The following is a 21,904-nucleotide window of genomic DNA, read 5'->3' as shown; positions in this document are numbered from 1 at the left end:
TTCCAGATTTACTTCCTTGGTCATCTACATTCTCTCTATCTCAGCTTGTCTTTTTCTTTTGTTCATAGTATTGCCAATGTACTTTTAATTTAAAATTTTAAAAATTCCAATATGATTAAAAATATCAATCTTTTTCTTTAAAGTTTGTATATTTTATATCTTTTGTTAATAGGAAAGGTCCTGTTTATATTTTTCAAATTATAGAAGTTTTCTTCTCATATGTTGGACTTTAATTCAATAAATTAATTTAATTTAATGTATCATGTCAGCTTGGAACCTAAATATACCTATTTTTCATCTGGATAACTGACTCCCCCCCCCCCAGCATCATTTATTGAGTAGCCCATACTTTGTAGTGCCACATCAGGCATTTATCAGGTTGCCATATATGTGTATATGCATTTCCTTGGCTTCTCCTTTGTTTCAATAGTCTGTCTATTCTTATACCAATACCACATTGTTTTAAGGACTATAGCTTTTTAGTAAGTCTTGATATCTGATAATGGGCATTTTTTTCCTTCAGATTTCAAAACTGAGATTATTGGACAAGTTCTGTGAAAAAAACGCTTGGGGATTTTAATTGGAATTACATTGAATTTTATATTAATTTGGAGAGAATTGGTATTTTATGATATTGACTGTTCATTCACCATGAATATAATGTATACTTCTATTTACTTATTGCCTTGTACTTTAGTAAGACTTTAATTTTCTCTATGAAAGCTTTTGTATATCTCATGTGAGATTAGTTCTAGATATCTTATAGCTTTTATTTGTGTCTTGTGTGTAGACAAATGTTTCAAGCATACAGGTAACTTATAGTTTTTGATGCTATTGTAAATGGCATCTTTTATTTTTTTATTTATTTTTATTTATTTTTTATTTATTAAATGGATAGGATTTATCCATTTGAGGGGGGACAGTGAGAGAGAGAGAGAGAGAGAGAGAATCTCCAGCAGACCTCTCATTGAGCATTGAACCTGATGTAGGGCTGAATCCCAGGACCCTGAGATCATGAACTGAGCTGAAATCAAGAGTCAGATGCTCAGCTGACTGGGTCACCCAGGTGCCCTGTAAATGGCATCTTTTAAAAATACATTTTCTGATTGAGTGTTGCTGGGGTATGGTCACATTATTAATTTTATATATTGATCTTATGTTCACAGCTTTACTGAACTCTCATTCCTAATAGTTTGCAGGTTCTCATGGATTTTCTCTGTGAATAATTATGTCATCTGCAAATAGCAAGACTTTGGTTTCTTCCTTTCTAATCCTTATATATTTTATTTTTCTTATACCTGCAGTACAATAGAAGTGGCTATGGTGGGCATCCTTGGCTTGTTCTGACTTTAAAGGGAGTATTCCTGAAGTTACACTATTAAAATGATGTTTTCCTATAGGCTTTTTGTAGACAACCTTTATCAGGTGAATAAAGATCCATTTTATTCCTAGTTTGGGAAATATTTTCATCATGGGTAGGTGTGGAATTTTAATACGTTTTTTTCTGTATCAAGATGGCTATATGGTTTTTCATCTTTATTTTTTAATATGGTGAATTCAGCTAATTCATTTTCTAAGATTTTTTTTTTTACCCTTAGATTTATGGAATAATTCATGGTCATGGGGTGCCTGGGTGGCTCAGTGGGTTAAAGCCTCTGCCTTCGGCTCAGGTCATGGTCCCAGGGTCCTGGGATCGAGCCCCGCATCGGGCTCTCTGCTCAGCAGGGAGCCTGCTTCCTCCTCTCTCTCTGTCTGTCTCTCTGCCTACTTGTGATCTCTGTCTGTCAAATAAATAAATAAAAATCTTTAAAAAAATAAAAAATAATAAAAAAATTAAAAATTTTTAAAAAGATTTAATAATTCATGGTCATAAAGTATTTTTTTAAGATTTTATTTTTAAGTAATCTCTACACCCAACATGGGATTCCAACGACAACCCTGAGATCAAGAATCCCATGTTCTACCAACTGAGCCAGTCAGGTGCCCCTCGAAATATTCTTAATACCTTGATATATTCAGTTTCCTAATATTTTAATTGATTTTTATAGCTGTTTTCATAAGTGAATTGGTCTACAATTTTCTTGTATTGTTTTAGTCTTGTCTTTGTATCAAGTTATATTAGCTTCATAAATGTCTTGAAAAGCTTCTCTCTTTCCTTGTTCTCTGGAACAGTCTGCTGAGATAGGAATTAATCATTCTTTTTTTTTTTTTTTTTAATTAATCTGTTCTTTAAAAGTTTGGGAGAACTCTCTAAAACCACCTCGTCCCAGTATACCACAATACTGTATATTGTGTATTGTGGGGATGGTTTTTACTACTGATTTAATTTATTAAATGATAAGAATTTTTCATATTAATGCACGAAGCATTAACAAGTTACAGTTCCATAGGACATTATTTAATTATCTAAATTTTCAAATGTATTAGCATAAAATTATAATGTTTTATTTTTAATAATCACTTTTTATAGATCTGTCCCCTTTTTAATTCCTAATATTGACTTTGCCTTTTCTCTTTTTGTTGATCTATCTTGCTAGAGATTTGTCTATTAGTCCAAGAGCTGCGTTTTGACTTTGTTTACTATTTCATTAACATCATTATTTTATCTTTATTATTTCTTTCCTTCTTCCTTATGTTTATTTGTTTCTTTTCCAAGCTTCTTGAATTTTTTTCCACACTTAAAAAATTCTTTTTCTTTTCAGTATTTTTAAATTTGAATTCAATTAATTAACATATAATGTATTACTAGTTTCAGAGGTAGAAGTCAGTGATTTATCAGTCTTATATAATACCCAGTGCTCATTGCATCATGTGCCTTCCTTAATGTCCATCACCCAGTTACCACATCCCCCCATCCTCCTCCCCTCCAGCAACCCTCAGTTTGTTTCCTATGATCAAGAGTCTCATGGTTTGTCTCCCTCTCTGATTTCATCTTGTTTTGTTTTTCCCTCTCTTCCCCTATGATCCTCTGTTTTGTTTATTTATTTATTTATTTTTGATCCTCTGTTTTAAATTCTACATATGAGTGAGATCATAATGATAATTGTCTTTTTCTGGATGAGTTTGGGCACTCAACCAACTGAGCCACCCAGGTGCTCCTCAGAGATTTTATTTGTAAATAAACTACCCCCATGTGGGGCTCAAATTCATGACCCCATGATGGGGAGTCACATGCTCTACTAAGCCAGCCAGGTGCCCTGACTCAGAGATTTTTTTCAATGTTCATACAAACATTTATCTTTGAGCTCTTTCCAAATACATACATAAATAGCTTCCTCTTCTTCCCTTCCTCCTTCCTTCCTCCCTCCCTCCCTCTTTGTTTCTTGTTTTTTTTTCTTTTTGTTTTTTATTGAGGTATAACTGACATATAACATTATATTAGTTTCAGGTATATGATATACTATTTCAGTATTTTATGTATTGCAAAATGATCACCACAATAAGTCTAGTTAACATCTGTCAACCATACAGGTACAATTTTTTTTTCTTGTGATGAGAACTTGTAGGATCTACTCTCTTGGCAACTTCCAAATATGTAATATGGTATCATTAAATATAATCACATGCTGTACATCCCTGTGACTTATTTATTTTATAATTAGACATTTGTACCTTTTAGCTCCCTTCACCCATTTTGCCCATCACTCCCTTGTTCTTTTTATTTTTTTTTAAAGATTTATTTATTTATTTGAGAGAGAGGAAAAATGTGCAAGAAGTGGGAGGGGCAGAGGAAGAGGGAGAGAGAGAGAGTCCTCAAGCAAACTCTCTGCAGGGCCTGGAGCTGGACCCGGGGCTCAATCCCAGGACCCTGGGATCATGATCTGAGCTGAAATTAAGAAGAGGATGCTTAACTGACTGAGCCACCCAGGAGCCTCACTCTTGTTCTTTTTTATAGTTGCTATTATTCTCTTATACACTGTGCTATCATTTGACTAAATAGTTCCCTGTTGATGCACATTTAGGTTGTTTTAAGTCTTACTAACACAAAAGTGCTACAGTGAATAACCTTGTACCTACAGAATATATGTAGGTTAAATTCCTGGAAGTAGACGTGTGTGATTCTGATACATACTGCCAAGTTACCCTGCTTAGGTAAATTACTCTGCCTCCAGCAATGTATGAGAATGCCAGTTCCCCTACAGCTCTGCCAACCCAGAGTATTTTTAAACTTGTAGATTTTGGCCAGTCATCAAATAGGCATAAGATAAGCAGTGCTTTCTTGGTATCATTTTAACTTACATTTATCTTAGGAAAAGGTAAATAATCTTAACTCCTATTTAAGAGCCATTTCTTTTTAACCTTTACTCTTCTTTCAACCATCCAACTTCTTTGCTCATTTTCCTAATGGATTATTGTTCTCTTTCTTCTAAACTTATAAGAACTCTTTGTATAATAGATTGTCCCTTCGTCCATAATAGAAATTCACTTTCTTCTTTCCTAATCATGCATGGAGAAAGCTGTCCATATCCAGTGTTTCCATTTTCATTGTTACTTGCACTTTGCTTGAGAACTTACTTTAGATTTATGCTTGTTATATTTCTAAACAGCTGTGTTTTATTTTTGTTGTTTTTATATAATTGCTATTGATTTCTCATTTTATGCTGTTGTGTCAGTGATTCGTTGGGGATTATTGACTTTCTCTGGTGAACTTTAAAAAATTGTCCTGGTGTGCTTGAAACCATGTGTTTTCTCTATTCAGTTCAAGACTAATTGTTTTGGTCAAGTTTTCTACTAATTTTGTTTTGTTCTGGTGGCCAATTATTGAAAGAGGTATATTAAAATTTTCACCGTGATGGTGGATTTGGCGATTTTGTTAAATTTTCCTTCCTCATTTTGAGACTGTGGTAGATGCGTATAAATTCAGAATTGTGATATCTTCATGGTAAATTATTTTCTTCTATTCTTCTTGTCCTTAATGTTGTGGTCATTTTTTTCCACATCACATTAAAAAAAAAACACTGAAATATACCACAATACATAAAATGGTATAAAACATGCATCTGGGGGCGCCTGGGTGGCTCAGTGGGTTAAAGCCTCTGCCTTCGGCTCAGGTCGTGGTCCCAGGGTCCTGGGATCGAGCCCCGCATAGGGCTCTCTGCTCGGCGGGGAGCCTGCTTCCTCTTCTCTCTCTGCCTGCCTCTCTGCCTACTTGTGATCTCTATCTGTCAAATAAATAAATAAAATCTTTAAAAAACAAAAACAAAAACATGCATCTGTCGTGTCTGAATGAATAAAGGAAATACCCATCCAATCGCCTTAGGTTATGAAAGAATGCTGAGAGCACCTTAAAAGTTCCCCTGTGTCCCCACACAACATATCCCTCTCTCTCCCTTTACCACAGAGCTAACAGCTCTCCTAATTTTGTGAGGAGAAATCCTTTGCTTTTCTCTAGAGTTTTGCCATCTGTGTATGCATCTCATTTAATTTAGCCTCCTTCTTCTGAACTTTATAAAAACGGTATCCTATTGTATGAAAACATGCAGAGTGCACACAAGGAAATCTGGGGTTTGAGATCCAGCCCCGTCAAGGGTGGGAGCTGCGGTGCACATGCTCACAGGCCTGTAGCATATTCCTTTGTGTAGTTCATCTTCTTTTCATCCGGATTACCTTTCACAGACATTTGGGTTGTTCCCAGTTTTCTGCTATTACTAAAACCTGCTGCTATGTACAACATTCTTTTAAGTGTCTCCTAGTATGAAGTGCAAGGATCTCTTGAATGAGAATTTTGTCTGGGTGAACCATTGCCGGGTCACAGGATATGAAGGTGAGCCCCTATTCTACTTTATTTGGCATTGCAGGATATTTACCTAAGTTTTGGTTCCCATTATATTCTTACTGCAGTATGACTTCCCAGCATTCCACGTCCTGGCCAATCTTTATTACTAGACTTTCAAATTTTTACTGATTTATTGGCTCTGTCATGGTACCTCATGATGAATTTAATTCACCTTTCACTGATTCCTAAGAACTGATCATTCTTTCGAGAATGTATTAATACGGAACTGATTTAAACTAGTGTACTTAGGGGCGCCTGGGTGGTTCAGTGGGTTGGGGCCTCTGCCTTCGGCTCAGGTCATGATCCCAGAGTCCTGGGATCGAGCCCCGCATTGGGCTCTCTGCTCAGCAGGGAGCCTGCTTTCTCCTCTCTCTCCCTCTGCCTGCCTCTCTGCCTACTTGTAATCTCTGTCAAATGGATAAATTAAAAAAAATCTTAAAAAAAAAAACTAGTGTACTTAATTGATATCGTAATATTAAGCCAAAGCTTCATTTGAAATTAAATGCTCCGTTGATTTTCTAATGTTAAACCAATTTTGCATTGCTGAGATGAACCCAGTTTGGTCATATATATTATTCTTGACTATTCTTTTTAGAACTTGCTGGATTCAGTTTGCTGCTTTTTAAAGGTCTCTGTATATATATCTCTTGAGAGAGATTGACTTGTAGTTTTTCCTTCTAGTTCCATCCTTACCAAGTTTTGGTAACAAGGTTATGCTCGCCTCAGAAGAGATGAGTTTAAAAATATTCTACTTTTTCTATACTCCAAAGAATGTTTAAGATTGCAGTTTTTTTAAAGTAGGCCCACACCAGCGTGGGGCTTGAGCTCATGACCCTGAGATCAAGATCTGGGCTGAGATCAAGAGTCAGACTCTTAACTGGCTAAGCCACACAGGTGCCTCAAGATTGCAGTCTTTTCGTCCTTGAGTGTTTGCTAGAATATACCTGGAAAATCGTGTTGGTCTACATTGTCATTGTGCAAAGACTTTCAACTCGTTTTTCTTTAGCAATTTTAGGAATATTCAAAGTTTTCTATTTCTTTGTGTCAGTTATAGTGATGTGTATTTTTAAGGAATTTATCCATTTCATCTGATTTTTCAGATTTATTGTCATAAAGTTGTTCATGATACCCTTCTATTATCTTTTTAATCCCTGTGGCATCTGTGATTAGGTTCCACTTTCCATTCCTCAGGGGTTTGGTTTTGTTTTGTTTGCCTGTTTTGCTATTGGTTAGTCTCACCAGAGCTTGGTCAGTTGTATTACTCTTTTTAGAGAACCAACTATTTTGGCTCTGTTGAGTTTCTGTATTGCATTTGCTTTCTATTTTATTAATGTCCAGTCTTTATTTTCCTTCCTTCTGCTTTCTTGAGTTTATTTTACTATTCCATTTTTAACTTCTTGAAATGAATGCTTAACTCCTTCATTTTCAGCTTTTCCTTTTTAGTAAACATTTCTTATAAATTTCTCTCCAAGCACTACTTTAGTTATTATACATTTTTATGGCTATTTTAAATTTCTTTACCTAAATTTCTTTTTTTTTTCAACCTCCCTCCCCTCCAGCAGCGCTCAGTTTGTTTCCTATGATCAAGAGTCTCTCATGGTTTGTCTCCCTCTCTGATTTCATCTTGTTTTATTTTTCCCTCTCTTCTCCTATGACCCTCTGTTTCATTTCTTAAATTCCACATATGAGTGAGATCATATGATAATTGTCTTTTTCTGTTTGACTTATTTTGCTTAGTGCAATACCTTCTAGTTCCATCCACGTTGTTGTAAATGGCAAGATTTCGTTTTTTGATGGCTGAGTAGTAGTCCATAGTATGTCTATACCTCATCTTCTTTATCTATTCTTCTGTTGATAGACATCTGGGCTCTTTCCATAGTTTGGCTATTGTGGACATTGCTATTATAAACTTTGGGGTGCACTTGCCCCTTTGAATCATTACATTGTATCTTTGGGGTAAATACCCAGCAGTGCTATTGCTGGGTCATAAGATAGCTCTATTTTCAACTTTTTGAGGAGCCTCCAAACTGTTTTCCAGAGTGGCTGCACCAGCTTGAATTCCCACCAACAGTGTAGGAGGGTTCCCCTTTCTCCACATCCTCGCCAACATCTGTCATTTCCTGACTTGTTAATTTTAGCCATTCTGACTGGTGTGAGGTGGTATCTCATTGGTTTTGATTTGTATCTTTATCTAAATTTTAAACGGATAATACTTTCCCATGATTCAAAACTTAGAAAATATAGAAATTTTTGTACTAGGAAAACTCCCCCTCCCAAACTTAACCTCCCACCTGCTCAGTTCCCATAGTGCCCACCCACTCCCTACAGGTCACCTTGCTCTTAGTGTTTTATGCACACTTCCAGCCTTTCTTTGTGGTTCACAAGCAGTTATGACTAGAGAATCTTATTTCTTTTTCTCTCTTTTTTTTATACACAACATACAGTATATTAAACACATGTTCTGCACCTTGTTTTTACATATCTTGACAATAATTCTTAGAGATCTTTCAATGGCCTCATATCTAGAGCTTTTTAAAAATTTTTACATCTGCATATTATATGGCTGGATGAATGTTCCATCATTTTGTCATCATTGCTGTACTGAGTAAATAGTTTTCCACCCACTTTTTGTTGTTATTAACAGATTATTACATTATACATATATTCATGTGTAAATATATCTTGAAAGCATAAATGCTGGGTACAGATTAAATGTATTTAAGATTGTCCTTGTAAAACCTTTATTTTGGAAAGTTGGAAACATATAAAATCATAGATAATTGTACAATGACCCCCTGTGATCATCTAGTTTCAACAAATATGGCCAGTTTAATTTTATCTATCTTCTTGCCCACCTCACTTCACTACCTCCTCTACTCTCAAACTACTTGGAAGTAAATTACAGATATCATTTCATCCATAAATATTTCTGTATTTATCCCTATAAGGTTAAAGCTCTTTTAGGGGCCCCTGAGTGGCTCAGTCAGTTCAGTGTCCGACTCTTGGTTTCCGCTCAGGTCATGATATCTGCTTAGCATGGAGTCTGCTTGAGATTCTGTCTCTCCTTCTCCCTCTGCCTCAACCCCCTCTCACATGTTCATTCTCTCTCTCTCTCAAACAAATAAATCTTTAAAAAAAAAAAACACTTTTGGGGCGCCTGGGTGGCTCAGTGGGTTAAAGCCTCTGCCTTCGGCTCAGGTCATGATCTCAGGGTCCTGGGATCGAGCCCCGCATTGGGCTCTCTGCTCCGCGGGGAGCCTGCTTCCTCCTCTCTCTCTGCCTGCCTCTCTGCCTACTTGTGATTTCTCTCTGTCAAATAAATAAAATCTTTTAAAAAAAAACACTTTTAAAGACATAACTACAATACACTAAATATTAACAGTAACTCCTTATTATTATCAAATATTCAGTATCTTCAGGTTTCCCTGATTTTCTTATATATCTCAAAATTACGTAGATTATTTGATAGTTGTACCATTTTAGTCCTTTAAATTTGCTGAGACTTGTTGAATGGTCCAGTATATGTCAGTTTCTCTAAATGTTTCTTTGTGATGGAGAGGAAGGTGTACGCTGTTGTTAGGTACAGTGTTTTCTGTATGTCTTTCAGGTCATGATTATTAATTGTGCTGTTCAGTCATTTGTATCTTTACTGATTTGTCTTCTGCTATAATTATTGATTTGTCTGTTATTCCTTATTCTTTAAATTTATTCATTATTATTCTGTCTATTATTGCTTTCTGTATATTGGGGCAATGTATTAATTTCTTCAACAAATTGTTGTTTGTTTGTTTGTTTTTAAAGATTTTATTTATTTATTTAACAGAGAGAGAGAAACAGCTGGAGAAGGAACACAGGCAGGAGGAGTGGGAGAGGGAGAAGCAGGCTTCCCTATGAGCAGGGAGCCCAATGTGGGACTCAATCCCAGGACTCTGGGGTCATGACCTGAGCCAAAGGCAGATGCTCAATGACTGAGCCATGCAGGCACCCTCAACAAATGTTTATTAAGGTCTTCTACATGCCAGGCACTGTTGTAGTTGCTAAGGATATTTTGGTGAACAAAAAAGGACAGAAATTCCTGCTCTAGTTGGGAGAGACAGACAATAAAGAAGATAAAGAATTACATACAATTTAAATTATCTTCCTCATAAGTTGAATTTTTAAAATTATGAATTGACCTTTTCTGTCTTAATTTTTTTGCTTATAGTCTCTTGTGTGGTAATAGAACCATATAATAGCTTTCATTGAGTTGTTTACTTTATTTTTTCATCCTTTTACTTTTAGCCTTTCTATATTCTTTTCTTTTAAGATTTTATTTATTTATTTGACAGATATCGCAAGTAGGCAGAGAGGCAGGCAGAGAGAGAGAGGGGGAAGCAGGCTCCCCGCTGAGCAGAGAGCCTGATGCGGGGCTCAATCCCAGGACCCTGGGATCATGACCCAAGCCAAAGGCAGAGGCTTTAACCCACTGAGCCACCCAGGTGCTCCTTGCCTTTCTATATTCTTATGTCTTAAATGTGTTCTGTAAACAGCATATGGTTGTGTTTTTAGAAAATTTTAACCATTTATTTTATATATATATATATATATATATTTGGATTTACATCTCACATTTTACTTTATGCTTTCTTTTGTTTTATCTGTTTTCTTTTTCTCTCCTTTCTTTTCTTTCATTTTGTCTTAATCATGCCATCTTTTCTTTCACTTGAGTAAGAAGTTAGTAGTGTTTTTCTCTGAGTTTTTATAAAGATATAAGTCACATGCCATACAATTCAGCGTGTGATTTGGTGGTGTGTGGTATATTCAGAATTGTGCCATCATCACCACAGTTACCTTCAGATCATCTTCCTTACCCTAAAAGAAAGTCCCTACTCATTGCAGTTACTCTCCATCAAACTGTCCCCATGACCACACCCCCCACTCCAGACTTCTAGACAATGTCTCATCTTTTTGTCTCTACAGATTTGCCTTTTCTAGACATTTCATGTGACTGGAACCATACAGTGTGTGACCTTTGTGTCTGGCTTCTTTCACTTACCGTGTGTTCGAGGATCATCTATGGGTAGCATCACCAGTACTTTCTCACGTGTTATTGCCAAGAACTGTTCCATGTTCTGTTCATCTAGTCATCACTTGGTGGACATTTGGGTTATTTGCCTTTCTTAGTTAAAAGCAATGCTGCTTTTGACATTTGTGGACAAGATTTTGCGGGGACATAGCTTTTCATTTCTCTTGGTAGATACCAAAGAGTAGAGCTGCTGGATCATATGGAAAACTCTTGGAGAAACTGCCACACTTTTCCCAAAGCAGTAGCAACCATCTTACAGCCCCTTGAGTAGTATATGAGGGTTTCTCTACATCCTCACCAACACTTGCTTTTATTTCTCTTTAAAATTATTTATTTATTTATTTATTTTAAGATTTTATTCATTCATTTGACACAGAGAGAGCACAAGTAGGGGGAGCGGCAGGTAGAGGGAGAAGGAGAAGTAGGCTCCCTGCCGAGTAAGGAGCCCCATGCGGGCCTCGACCTCAGGACCCTGGGATCATGACCTGAGCTGAAGGCGGCCTCTTAACCGACTGAGCCCCCCAGATACCCCAATATTTGCTTTTCTCTTTTAAACTATAACTATGCTAGTGAGTGTGAAGTGGTACTTCATTGTGGTTTTGATTTGCATTTCCCCCATGGTAAAAGACATGGTTCATCTTTTCACGTGCTTTATTAGCAAATTGTGTGTTTTCTTTGGAGAGTTGTCTACAGATCCTTTGTCTGTTTTTAAGCTGCGTTATGTGTTTTTTTATTATTGAGTTGGAAGATTTCTTTGTATATTCTGGATACAAGTTTTATCAGATAAATGATTTACAAATATTTTCTCCCATTCTTTGAGTTGTCATTTTACATTCTTTTTTTTTTTTTTAAGATTCTATTTATTTATTTGACAGACAGAGATCACAAGTAGGCAGAGAAGGAGGCAGAGAGAGAGGAGGAAGCAGGTTCCCCGCCGAGCAGAGAGCCCGATGTGGGACTCAATCCCGGGACCCTGGGATCATGACCCAAGCCAAAGGCAGAGGCTTTAACCTACTGAGCCACCCAGGCGCCCGTCATTTCACATTCTTGATGGTGTCCTTTGTAGCACAAAAGTTTTTAATTTTGATGAATTCCAGTTTACCTATTTTTGTTGTTGTTGTTGTTGTTGCTTGTGCCTTTGATGTCCTATCAAATAAACCATTAGCTGGCTCATCTAAGGCCATGAAGACTTGCACCTATATTTTCTCCTGAAAATGTTATAGTTTTATATTTAGGTCTTTGATCCATTTTGAGTTAATTTTGTATATAGTAGGAGGTAGGGGTCCAACTCCTTTTTTTTTTTTTTTTTTTTTTTTTGCACATAAATATCCAGTTGACCCACCGTCATTTGTTGAAAAGATGATTCCCATTGAATTATCTTGGTTACCTTAAAAAAAAGAAGATGATGAAAGTAAAGGTAAATAAATTTCTGGACTCTAAATTCTATCTATCTATCTATCTATCTATCTATCTATCATTGGTCTATGTATCTGTCTTTATGTTAGTACTAACACTGTCTGGATTATTGTAGTCTTTTTTTTTTTCCCTTTGGATAGAGATCACAAGTAGGCAGAGAGGCAGGCAGAGAGAGAGGAGGAAGCAGGCTCTCCGCTGAGCAGAGAGTCTGATGCGAGGCTCGATCCCAGGACCCTGGGATCATGACCTGAGCCAAAGGCAGAGGCTTTAACCCACTGAGCCACCCAGGTGCCCCTGGATTATTGTAGTTTTGTAGCAAGTTTTAAAAATCAGTGTAAGTTCTCCAACTTTGTTCTTTTCCCAGATTATTTTGGCTATTTGGAGTCCCTTGAATTTTCATAAGAATTTTAGGATCAGTTAGTTAATTTCCACAATGAAACCAGCTAGAATTTTGGTGGGGATTGCATTGAATGTAAAGATCAGTTTGAGGGAAAATTGGTATCTTAATAATAAGTATTAATATTAAGAGGGGTTTGAACTCCTGACCCTGAGATCAAGACCTGAGTTAGCTAAAAAGTCAAATGCTGGGGCACCTGCGTGGCTCAGACAGTTGGGCGTCTGCCTTTGGCTCAGGTCATGATCCCAGGGTCCTGGGATCGAGCCCCGCATCGGGCTCTCTGCTCAGCGGGGAGCCTGCTTCCCCCTCTCTCTCTGCCTGCCTCTCTGCCTACTTGTGATTTCTGTCTGTCAAATAAATAAAATCTTAAAAATAAATAAATAAATAAATAAATATTTGGTAGAATTCACCAGTAGACCCATCTGGCCCAGGCTTTTCTGTGTGGTTAGTTTCTGGATTACTAATTTAATCTCTTTACTTGTTATGCGCCTATTCATGTTGTCTATTTCTTCTTGAATCAGTTTTGGTAGTTGTGTCTTTCTAGAAATGGGTCCATTTCATCTAAGTTATCTGATTTGTTGGCATGTAGGTGTTCATAGTATTTCTTTACAATCCTTTTTTATTTCTGTAAAGTAAATAGTAGTATCCCCTCTTTCATTCCTGGTTATACTAATTTGAGTCTTCTCTTTTTTTCTTGGTAAGTCTAGCTGAAGTTTTGTCACTTACTGATCTTTTCAAAACAACTTTTAGTTTCATTGATTTTTCTCTGTTGTTTTTCTATTCTCTATTTCACTTACTTTTGTTCAGATCTGTGTAACTTCCTTCCCTCTGCTTGCTTCGGGTTTAGTTTGCTTTTCTTTTTCTAGTGATTTAAGGTAGAAGGTTAAGTTACTGATTTGAGGTCTGTTTTTCTTTCTTGTCTTTTGCTGGGAAAAATTTTAATCATTTATATATTTACATTTATATATTTATTTATATATATTTATATATATATACATTTATATACTTACACATATGTACATGAGTACACACAAAAAAAGAATATATATATTTCAAATACATATAAGTACAGTTGACCCTTGACCAACACAGACACAAGTCTGAACTGTGTGGGCATACTTATATTTACTTTCAATAAATATATTGGAAATGGTTTTTGGAGATTTATGACAATTTGAAAAAACTCCCAGATGAACCACGTAGCTCAGAAGGATTGAAAAAATTAAGTTAGGTATGTCATGAATGCATGAAATATATGTAGGTAGTAGTCTATTTTACCATTTGCTACCATAAAATATACCCAAATCTATTACAGATGTTAAAATTTATCAAAACTTATGCACAAACTTACAGACCATATATGGTATCATCTGCAGTATAGAGAGGTGTAAACAAACAAGGATGCCGTATTAAATCATAACAGCATAAAACCACAGGACATACTGGACGACTGTAATGCTTTCGAAGCCACCTCCTGTTGCTGTTGGGATGAGCTCAGGTGTTGCGGGTGTCTGCTCAAACCTCTGGGACGCTCATCATGTCTGCAGGAGCAGTGTGTCTCCAGTAAATTGTAGATCGCAGTAAAAAGTGAGCTCTTATGGCTCTTGCTCTTAGTAGTGAAGCTGGGGTGGGGCGGTGTCGGAAGTTCTGGGCAGATTTTTGACTGTGGAGAGGGAGGTCAGTGTCTCTAACCCCCCCACATTGTTCAAGGGTCAGCTGTATCATATCTGTATCTCAAGTGCATGCAAGGATATATACGCCGTATTTATATAGAGGAAGAATGGGAAACACAAACTGGCTGTTTATCCACAGGGAAGCTGCCTGAAATCAATACCTGTTTTTACCACTTACCAGTGGTCAGCCTGACCGAGTCCCTTATCCGAGTCAAAACTCGGTTTTTTGAGCCACAAACCTGAGATACTAATCCGTCCCTCGCTAGGTTTTGTGATGATTAACAGAGCTGGTGTCTGTAAAGTGTCGTCCGCACGGTGTAGGCACAGCGCCAGACACACAGTTCGTGCTCGGGAACAAGTGGCTGCTGCAAGAACAAAAACTCACGGGTAGTGGTCATTACTGTTTGTCCACCCTCTCTGTCCTGGCAGTTCCTCTGTGACGAGGGTGCTGGTATTTCTGGGGACTACATTGATCGTGTGGATGAGCCCTTGTCCTGCTCTTATGTGCTGACCATTCGGACACCTCGGCTGTGCCCCCACCCTCTGCTCCGGCCCCCACCCAGTGCCGCCCCCCAGGCCATTCTCTGTCACCCTGCTCTGCAGCCTGAGGAGTACATGGCCTACATTCAGAGGCAAGCTGGTGAGTAATGAGAAGGGCGAGATACAGGGAGGGACCAGCAGAAGATAAGGGATTGAGAGCCCAGAGGCGGGTGGCCTTGTCCTGCCCACATGCTGTTTCTCAGTAGACTCCAAGCAATATGGGGATAAAGTCCTTGAGGAGCTGCAAGACCTGGAGCCGCACATGTGGAGCGAGGTCCAGCTGGGAGCAGGGCCCTCAAAGAGAGCAGGTAGGACCTTGTTAGTCCTGTTCCACGACACCTCTCTCTGGTCCTTCCCTTCCCCAGTCTTACTGTCCTGGACTGACTGTTGGGGGTGGGGAGGAAGTGGGTCCTGATTCCTTAGCAATAGTGAAGGAGAATGGACCCCATTCTGCTTGGTCCCTTCCATTTCTCTCTTCCTTCCAATTCCTCCCTGTTCTCTGTATCCCAGGTGCACACCCCACCAAGGACGAGAGTAAGGAATCAGATTTCTGGAAGATGCTTCATGAGCCAGAGGAGCAGACCCCTCGGGTGGAGGAGGCTCAGGCTGAGGTGAGAGCCAGCTTCCCGGCCATTGCTCTGATGAGGCTGGCCCTGGGCGAGCTGCAGTCATCACGAGATGACCTATACTGGTCTAGGGAGGCCAGGATCTACCCAGAACCACCACCTTAAGAGTGTGGTAGGCATAAACACGCTAGTGTACTTGACTCTACCCTTTTCTCCTCATCAGGAGCAGGAACCCAACATTGAGACAGCAGATCCAGCTCCTGCCCCTCCCCAAGGTGAGCGAACCGTTCCTGTCTCCTTTCCTGGTTTGCATGTATTCTGAGGTTGGCGGGGGTGGGGGTGGGGTGGAGGTAAACATTGGTTGGGGAGTTTGGGCTGCCAGGCCAGCATCGAATTCATTTTTACAGGAGGTAATACTGTTGGCAGACAGCAGTTCTGTTCTAGGGAGATAGCAGGACACAGTGGTTCCACAGCTTGCTGACTTTGTAATCCTGGGTGATTTCACTTAACCTCAATTTCCTCACCCCCAACAGTGGGTAATACCCCTACCTTACAGGGTGGTTGTGAGATTAAATGAGAATGAGTCTGTAGTTCATAGCACAGTGCCTGGAACACAGTCGACAATAGTTTATATTTGTGGAAAGAGGAGAACAGTATCCAGGGAAGAGGAGCCTGTGGCCTCAGAATCTCTTCTGTAGTCCTAAAAACTGGAGTCATTACCAGTGGGGCTCAGTGGTGCCCTCGCCAGCAGCTTGTTAGTGTTCCCTCTCTCACCTGTTGGTCCCCCTTAGGACAGTGCTCTCTGGGGGGGTTACGTTGGCCCCTAGCTCACTGACCAGACAGGTGGCTCCTGGAGGCTGGGACCGTGTCCTTCCATGGTCTCCTCCTCTCCTCTCCTTAGGAAATCAAAATAGAATTTAGGACACAACTGGTTCACTCCTGGTCTTTCATTGCAGATTTTCAGAACAATGTGCAGGTCAAAGTCATCCGGAGTCCTGCGGACTTGATTCGATTGATAGAGGAGCTGAAAGGTGGCGCAAAAAAGGTATGCGCCCTGCTTAAGGGAGGGAGAGAGCCCACCTCGCCTCCCTGTAGGGAGCACTTAGCCAACCGCCCCTGACCGGGGCCTGCAGTAAGCCCAGCGTGGGTGACTCCCTTTCTTTCCCCCTCCCGAGACCCCCGCCAGTGCGCTCCGGCCACTGTGTTTCTGCTGAAACCGCAACTGTCCACCTCTTTCTTCCGGTCCCCATCCACCCAGGGGAGGCCAAACGGAGGCCCAGAGCAGCCTGCAGAGGATGCCGCTGAAGGCCCTCAGAGGGAAGCAGAGTTGAAGGAAAAGAGTGACACAGACCATCAGAACGAGGTGGAGGAAGAGGAGGAAGAGGAGGAGGAGGAAGATGAAGATGAGGATGAACAGCAGTTACTGGGAGAGTTTGAGAAGGAACTGGAAGGGATACTGCTCCCGTCCGACCGCGAGCGGCTCCGGTCAGAGGTGAAGGCTGGCATGGAGCGGGAACTGGAGAACATCATCCAGGAGGTGCGTGTGGCCCTTGCTCCCGTGTGCACTGGCCCACTGCCCTGTGGGCTGAGGCAGGGTGGGCAGAGGGGCCCAAACGGAGCACAGGGCAGCCTCTGGGAGGTTGTTTACTTAATGAAAGGGGGACAGTAGGGAAGGGGGACCCAAGAGAGGGCTGAAACTTAACTAGTGCTCTTCTGTAGAGCGTGGATCACTGACTTTCACCCCCCAGACCCTTGACTCTCCGCTCCTGCTTTGGGCATTCCAGACAGAGAAGGAGCTGGACCCAGACGGGTTGAAGAAGGAATCTGAGCGCGATCGGGCAATGCTGGCCCTGACATCCACTCTCAACAAACTCATCAAAAGGCTGGAGGAAAAACAGAGTCCAGAGCTGGCACAGAAGAAGCACAGGAAAAGGAGGGTTGTCCCCAAAAAGCCTACCCCTTCCCCCAAAACAGCAGGTAGGAGCTGTCAGACAGGGAGGGCAGTCAAGCCCACTGTCTTTGGTCCCTCAGCTGGTGGACTCTGGAGGGCATCATGTTCTTTCCTTTCCGAGAAAGCATACTCCCTTCCCTCTTTCTGGAACACTGTTTTCACACCTGCCTTCCCACGGCCTCCATCCCTTTGCCTCGTTACCTCCTATTCATTCATCTTCTTGGGAAGCAGCTTCTGGAGTGTATCTGTCTTGTTTTCTGGCTTGCTTCTGTGCACCCAGCGCCTAACACTTCCCTGGCGCATAGTGGGTGGTCAGGAGACAGTAAGGCAATGCCTGCAAGTAGGCCTGTGTGCTGAAGACCACACAGGGGGGAAGGAGGCCGCTTACCAACACTGAGCCCCGTGTGCTGGGGGAGGCCCCAGCTGGTGGGGTGTGGACACGCAAGCCCAGCTATTCCTAAACTGACTTCCTGGACAGACTTGCAGTTACTGTTGCTTCTCGCACTCCCTGATCTCCCTTCCACAGGGTCATATGAGATCAGACATTCCAAATGGAATATTCTCTTTTCAAACCGTCCATCCCACTATCTCTATAAACACTGGAATGTCTTTCGAGTAGCAGCATGTGGAGTACCAAACCACAGTTTTCCAACCTGCTTCTTAAGAAACAAAACTTCTTTGTTGGCTTGGGTGGCCTGATTTTTCTTCAGAAAACACAGTCATTTTTCCTGTGGGGGACAGGCAGAGACTTCCCAGTCTGGGAGGGGAAAGGGAGGCCGCCGCTGGTGGAGGAAGCTGTAGAGGCCTGAAGGGGAGGGCATTAATTTATTCTGAGCCCCCATTCCTCTATGTGTTTGTGATGGAAAACTGCCCAAACCAGTGGATGGCCGGGGGAGAGGTGACCACCACCGCCCCTAACCTGGAGTCACGGCTCTGCTTTGTGTCTCCCTGTGTGTCTCCCCCTCTAAGAGGAGGATCCTGAGCACAGAGTCCGGGTCCGGGTCACCAAGCTCCGTCACGGAGGCCCCAATCAGGATCTGACTGTCCTCGAGATGAAACGGGAAAACCCACAGCTGAAACAAATCGAGGGGCTGGTGAAGGAGCTGCTGGAGAGGGAGGGGCTCACAGCGGAAGGTGGGCCCTGGGGCTGGCTGGCTTCAGAGCTGTTGGCAGGGCCTGCTGCTGGAGGTGGAGGGGCTGGGTCAAGGCGGACTGGAAACCTCGCTGGGGACCTGGGAGGCAGAGGGCCCTGCACAGAAGCGCCCATCCGTCCTTTCCCCTCACTACCCTCACGGCTCCTTTCCAGGGAAAATTGAAATCAAAATCGTGCGACCAGGGGCTGAAGGGACAGAGGAGGACGCACGTTGGCTAACTGACGAGGACACGAGAAACCTCAAGGAGATTTTCTTCAATATCTTGGTGAGAGGCAGCCTACTCCCCAGCCCTGGAGCTCCAGGCCTTCACCCCGCTCTAGTGCGGTGGAGTGGAGAGCATGGCCAGGGGCAATCTGGCCAGTCCCAGCCTCACCACCTTCTGAACTACGGGAATTTCTGGCAACTAGATGGATGTTCCCTTGCGAAGTGCGGGTGCCAGGTCCCTGCCCTCCCCACACGGCCAGTCCCCGGATGCTCTAGCGCCATGCGTGCCCTTGCCTCACCACCAGCAGCCCCTCACCACGTGCCCTCCCCGCAGGTGCAGGGAGCAGAGGAGGCGCAGAAAGAGCGGCAACGGCAGAAGGAGCTGGAGAGCAATTACCGCCGAGTGTGGGGCTCTCAAGGCGGGGAGGGCACAGGGGATCTGGAGGAGTTTGACTTCTGAGACCACCTCTGCCATCGGCTGGCCAAGGAGTCCAGAGCCTGCCTAGACTGGCCCTGCCTCCTCCTCCCCTCACCCACGCCCGGGGCCCTGAAGGCCAAACAGCAGAGTAGAGCTGAGCTGTGGACCTGGCCTCCTGCTGCCTCCCTCCTGGGGGGTATAGAGAGGCCCTGGGGTGAGCACGCCACCCCCCGACCACTGCTGCTGCTCAGAGCCACCCAAGACCTCGAGGGCCTGTGGGGTTTACTCTCCCAGGCTTCTCCCCACAGCCCCTTACTTTCTCCCTGGCTCCCTGGTACCCATCCCCTAACTTGTCGGTTCCTTTCCCCTCCCTCCCTGGAGAGTTGATGAGATCTTTTGAGTGAAGGAGGGTGGGGAGAGCAAGAAGAGTGGGGCAGTTCAGCAGGCCCCCCACACCCTGCCTGAGCTGCTCTTTGGGGCCACCGCCTTCCCTTGGATCAGCTCGGGATGCCCTACTCCTTTCCCTGCCCACACTGTTCCCTACAATCCGGGCTTCCAATTTGAGGTGCCTTCACCTCTGTTTCTGAGGAAATGGGAGAAAGTTGCCCACCACCTCTGACACGATCCCACTGAAAAGGGTGGGGTACAGAACCACCCACCATGTTCTTGAACAATCAGGTTTCTCAATAAAGAACTGGACCATCAATCCATCAATCTGTGTTTTCTTCTCAGGGGTGGGTGGAGCCGGGGCTCTAATAGACCTGAGGCTTCGTGTTCTCCTCAGGGTGGGGTGCACACTCTCCCATCCCATTCTGTGCCACCCCCACCCCTGCCAGGTGACACCAGTGGGGACTGGGACGCACAGGAAGAGACCAGGACAGAGAAACAAAGCCCGCTGACCTGCCAAGGACTGAAGCACTTGTAGTCCCGTTGTCCCTTCTTTTCCTCCTCTTTCTATTCCTTCTTTCCCCCTTCACATCTGGAAAGTGGGGTGCACAGCATGGAGTTGCCCCATTTGAAAAGTAACTTTTCATGTGCTGCCCACCATAGCGCCCTGTGGCTTCTGTTGGCCGCCTGCACCCGTGCCCGCCTGCCACATGGCGTCATTTCACCAGGCCCAGTGCCTGCCTACTCCAGCTGTGACTGTGCCCAGGCCAGGAGGGTCTGGGTAGGTCTCTTCATCTCCTCCCTGTTGCCAAGTGCAGACACGGGGGCCCTCACCTCCCCTTTTTCTCGTCTTGCTGTCCATCTCTGAGAGGTACAGTTTTCCTGCTGAAGATGGCACCAACTCACAGGTAAGCTGGAGCCCACTGAACTCTTGGGTCTCCAGAAGTCAAAGTGAGATTCAGTTGTTGTTGAAGAAAGTTGTCTGAGACCCGCCCTCTTCTTTCTGAATGTCAGTGGGTGCTTATTTTGCATGTTATGCTTACATTGTTTTATGGAGAACTGTAAATGGGAAGACTTGTGAAACCCTGCTTCCTCAGGTCCATTTTGGGGGTTTTGCAGGGAAGGAATGCTTCCCCAGTGCAAGATCTGAGACATGGCTCACAGGCAGCTGTAATTGGGGTGCTGGGTTCAAATCCTCTCTTTACTCGGCGGGGCTGTGAAAGACTTATTTAACCTTTCAAGTGCTATTTCCTCTCGGGTAAGTTGTGCATAACATGCTGGTCTCCGATGGTGGTTTTGAGTACTGAGCGGAACCTACTGTGTGTTTCATGCTCTTAGCACAGCACCAGGCCCACAGAAAGTGCTGGGTAAGTTCTCATGAACCAGCTCCTGAGTTCTGAAGACATTAGATGGTCCTTGGAGGCAAGAGTCTTAAAGGCATCTCGAAAGCTGATCTGAAGCTACAGTGGAATTTGATGAGGATAGACACGGAGTTCTGGAAACCTCATTAAGTGGAATAATCTTGTCCTTTCAATAGGAAATTCCTTTTTGCTTTCCTTTAGCTTTTAGTGAAACTCCCATGGAGAAAGTTGGTCTGTCCCAGCTGTGCTAAGGCAAACAAAAGGAGGGGAGCAGGGTGTGTGTCAACGGTTTGTGGCAAGAGTGGGGGTGAAGAGGGGCAGCAGGAATCCAGGTGAGGACACCCGAGGTGAGCTGGGAAGGTGGCTTGGATGTGAAAGGGCAGCAGCTCTCCTCAGCAAGCCCCCCAGGAGTCTCCTTCTAGAGTCCTATTGTGCACAACCCGGAGAGCGTGGTGTTTTGTGATCCCACACACTCCACCCTTCACATTTCCCACAAAGCTCAAGAGGGAGCCAATGATAAAAAAAAAAACAGCCTGTGGATTACTTAGTGTTGGGATTTGCGGTGGGGTTGCTGACACCCTGACCACCCTTCACTGGCTGGAAAGGAAAGGAACTCCCCACTGGCTTGTGGCTCCCTGTGGTAATTCTATGCTCTCTGGGGCCCTTGCTTCCTCCACAAACTCTCTCACACTCGAGCTTCTGAGAAAGATAGTGAACTTTTGCCACCAAGAAGTAGAGTGGAGATGGATTGTGGGAGTCCAGGGTCTCTGAGCTGAAAGAGGGAATAGCCAGGTGTTCCACCTGAGGTTAACTCCTTCTCTTCCCTTTTTTTTTTTTTAAGAGAGGGAGGGGGGAGGAGCAGCAGGAGGAGAGAGGAGAGAATCTCAAGCAGGCTCCATGCCCATCAAGGAGCCCGACACAGGCCTTAATCCCACCACCCTGAGATCCTGACTTGAGCTGAAATCAAGAGTTGGACACTCAATCGACTGAGCCACC

The 21,904-nt window shown here is 42.8% G+C and overlaps 1 protein-coding gene across 9 annotated transcripts in view; it reads left to right on the top strand.

The window, feature by feature from the left end:
- Nucleotides 1-19,866, top strand: part of LOC111160175 (OS9, endoplasmic reticulum lectin) — a 30,825-nt gene extending 10,959 nt beyond the window's left edge. For 2 of the 9 annotated variants that reach the window (XM_022523073.1, XM_022523070.1), the window contains 9 exons: nt 14,757-14,967; nt 15,074-15,175; nt 15,378-15,478; nt 15,657-15,708; nt 16,390-16,478; nt 16,692-16,925; nt 17,218-17,410; nt 18,691-18,803; nt 19,077-19,866. In XM_022523073.1, the coding sequence (XP_022378781.1) occupies nt 14,757-14,967; nt 15,074-15,175; nt 15,378-15,478; nt 15,657-15,708; nt 16,390-16,478; nt 16,692-16,925; nt 17,218-17,410; nt 18,691-18,803; nt 19,077-19,202 (1,221 nt within the window). In that variant the 3' untranslated portion in view covers nt 19,203-19,866. Of the gene's footprint in view, nt 1-14,756; nt 14,968-15,070; nt 15,176-15,377; nt 15,479-15,656; nt 15,709-16,389; nt 16,479-16,691; nt 16,971-17,217; nt 17,411-18,353; nt 18,519-18,690; nt 18,804-19,076 lie in introns of all 9 variants that reach the window. The other 7 variants (XM_022523072.1, XM_022523069.1, XM_022523071.1 and 4 more) reach the window with 5 other exon arrangements.
- Nucleotides 19,867-21,904: the final 2,038 nt, after the last annotated feature.

Source organism: Enhydra lutris, unplaced genomic scaffold, assembly GCF_002288905.1.
Source record: "Enhydra lutris kenyoni isolate GAN:26980312 unplaced genomic scaffold, ASM228890v2 scaffoldscaffold74, whole genome shotgun sequence".
Classification (NCBI taxonomy): domain Eukaryota; kingdom Metazoa; phylum Chordata; class Mammalia; order Carnivora; family Mustelidae; genus Enhydra; species Enhydra lutris.
This window is presented reverse-complemented; position numbering and strand designations above follow the sequence as displayed.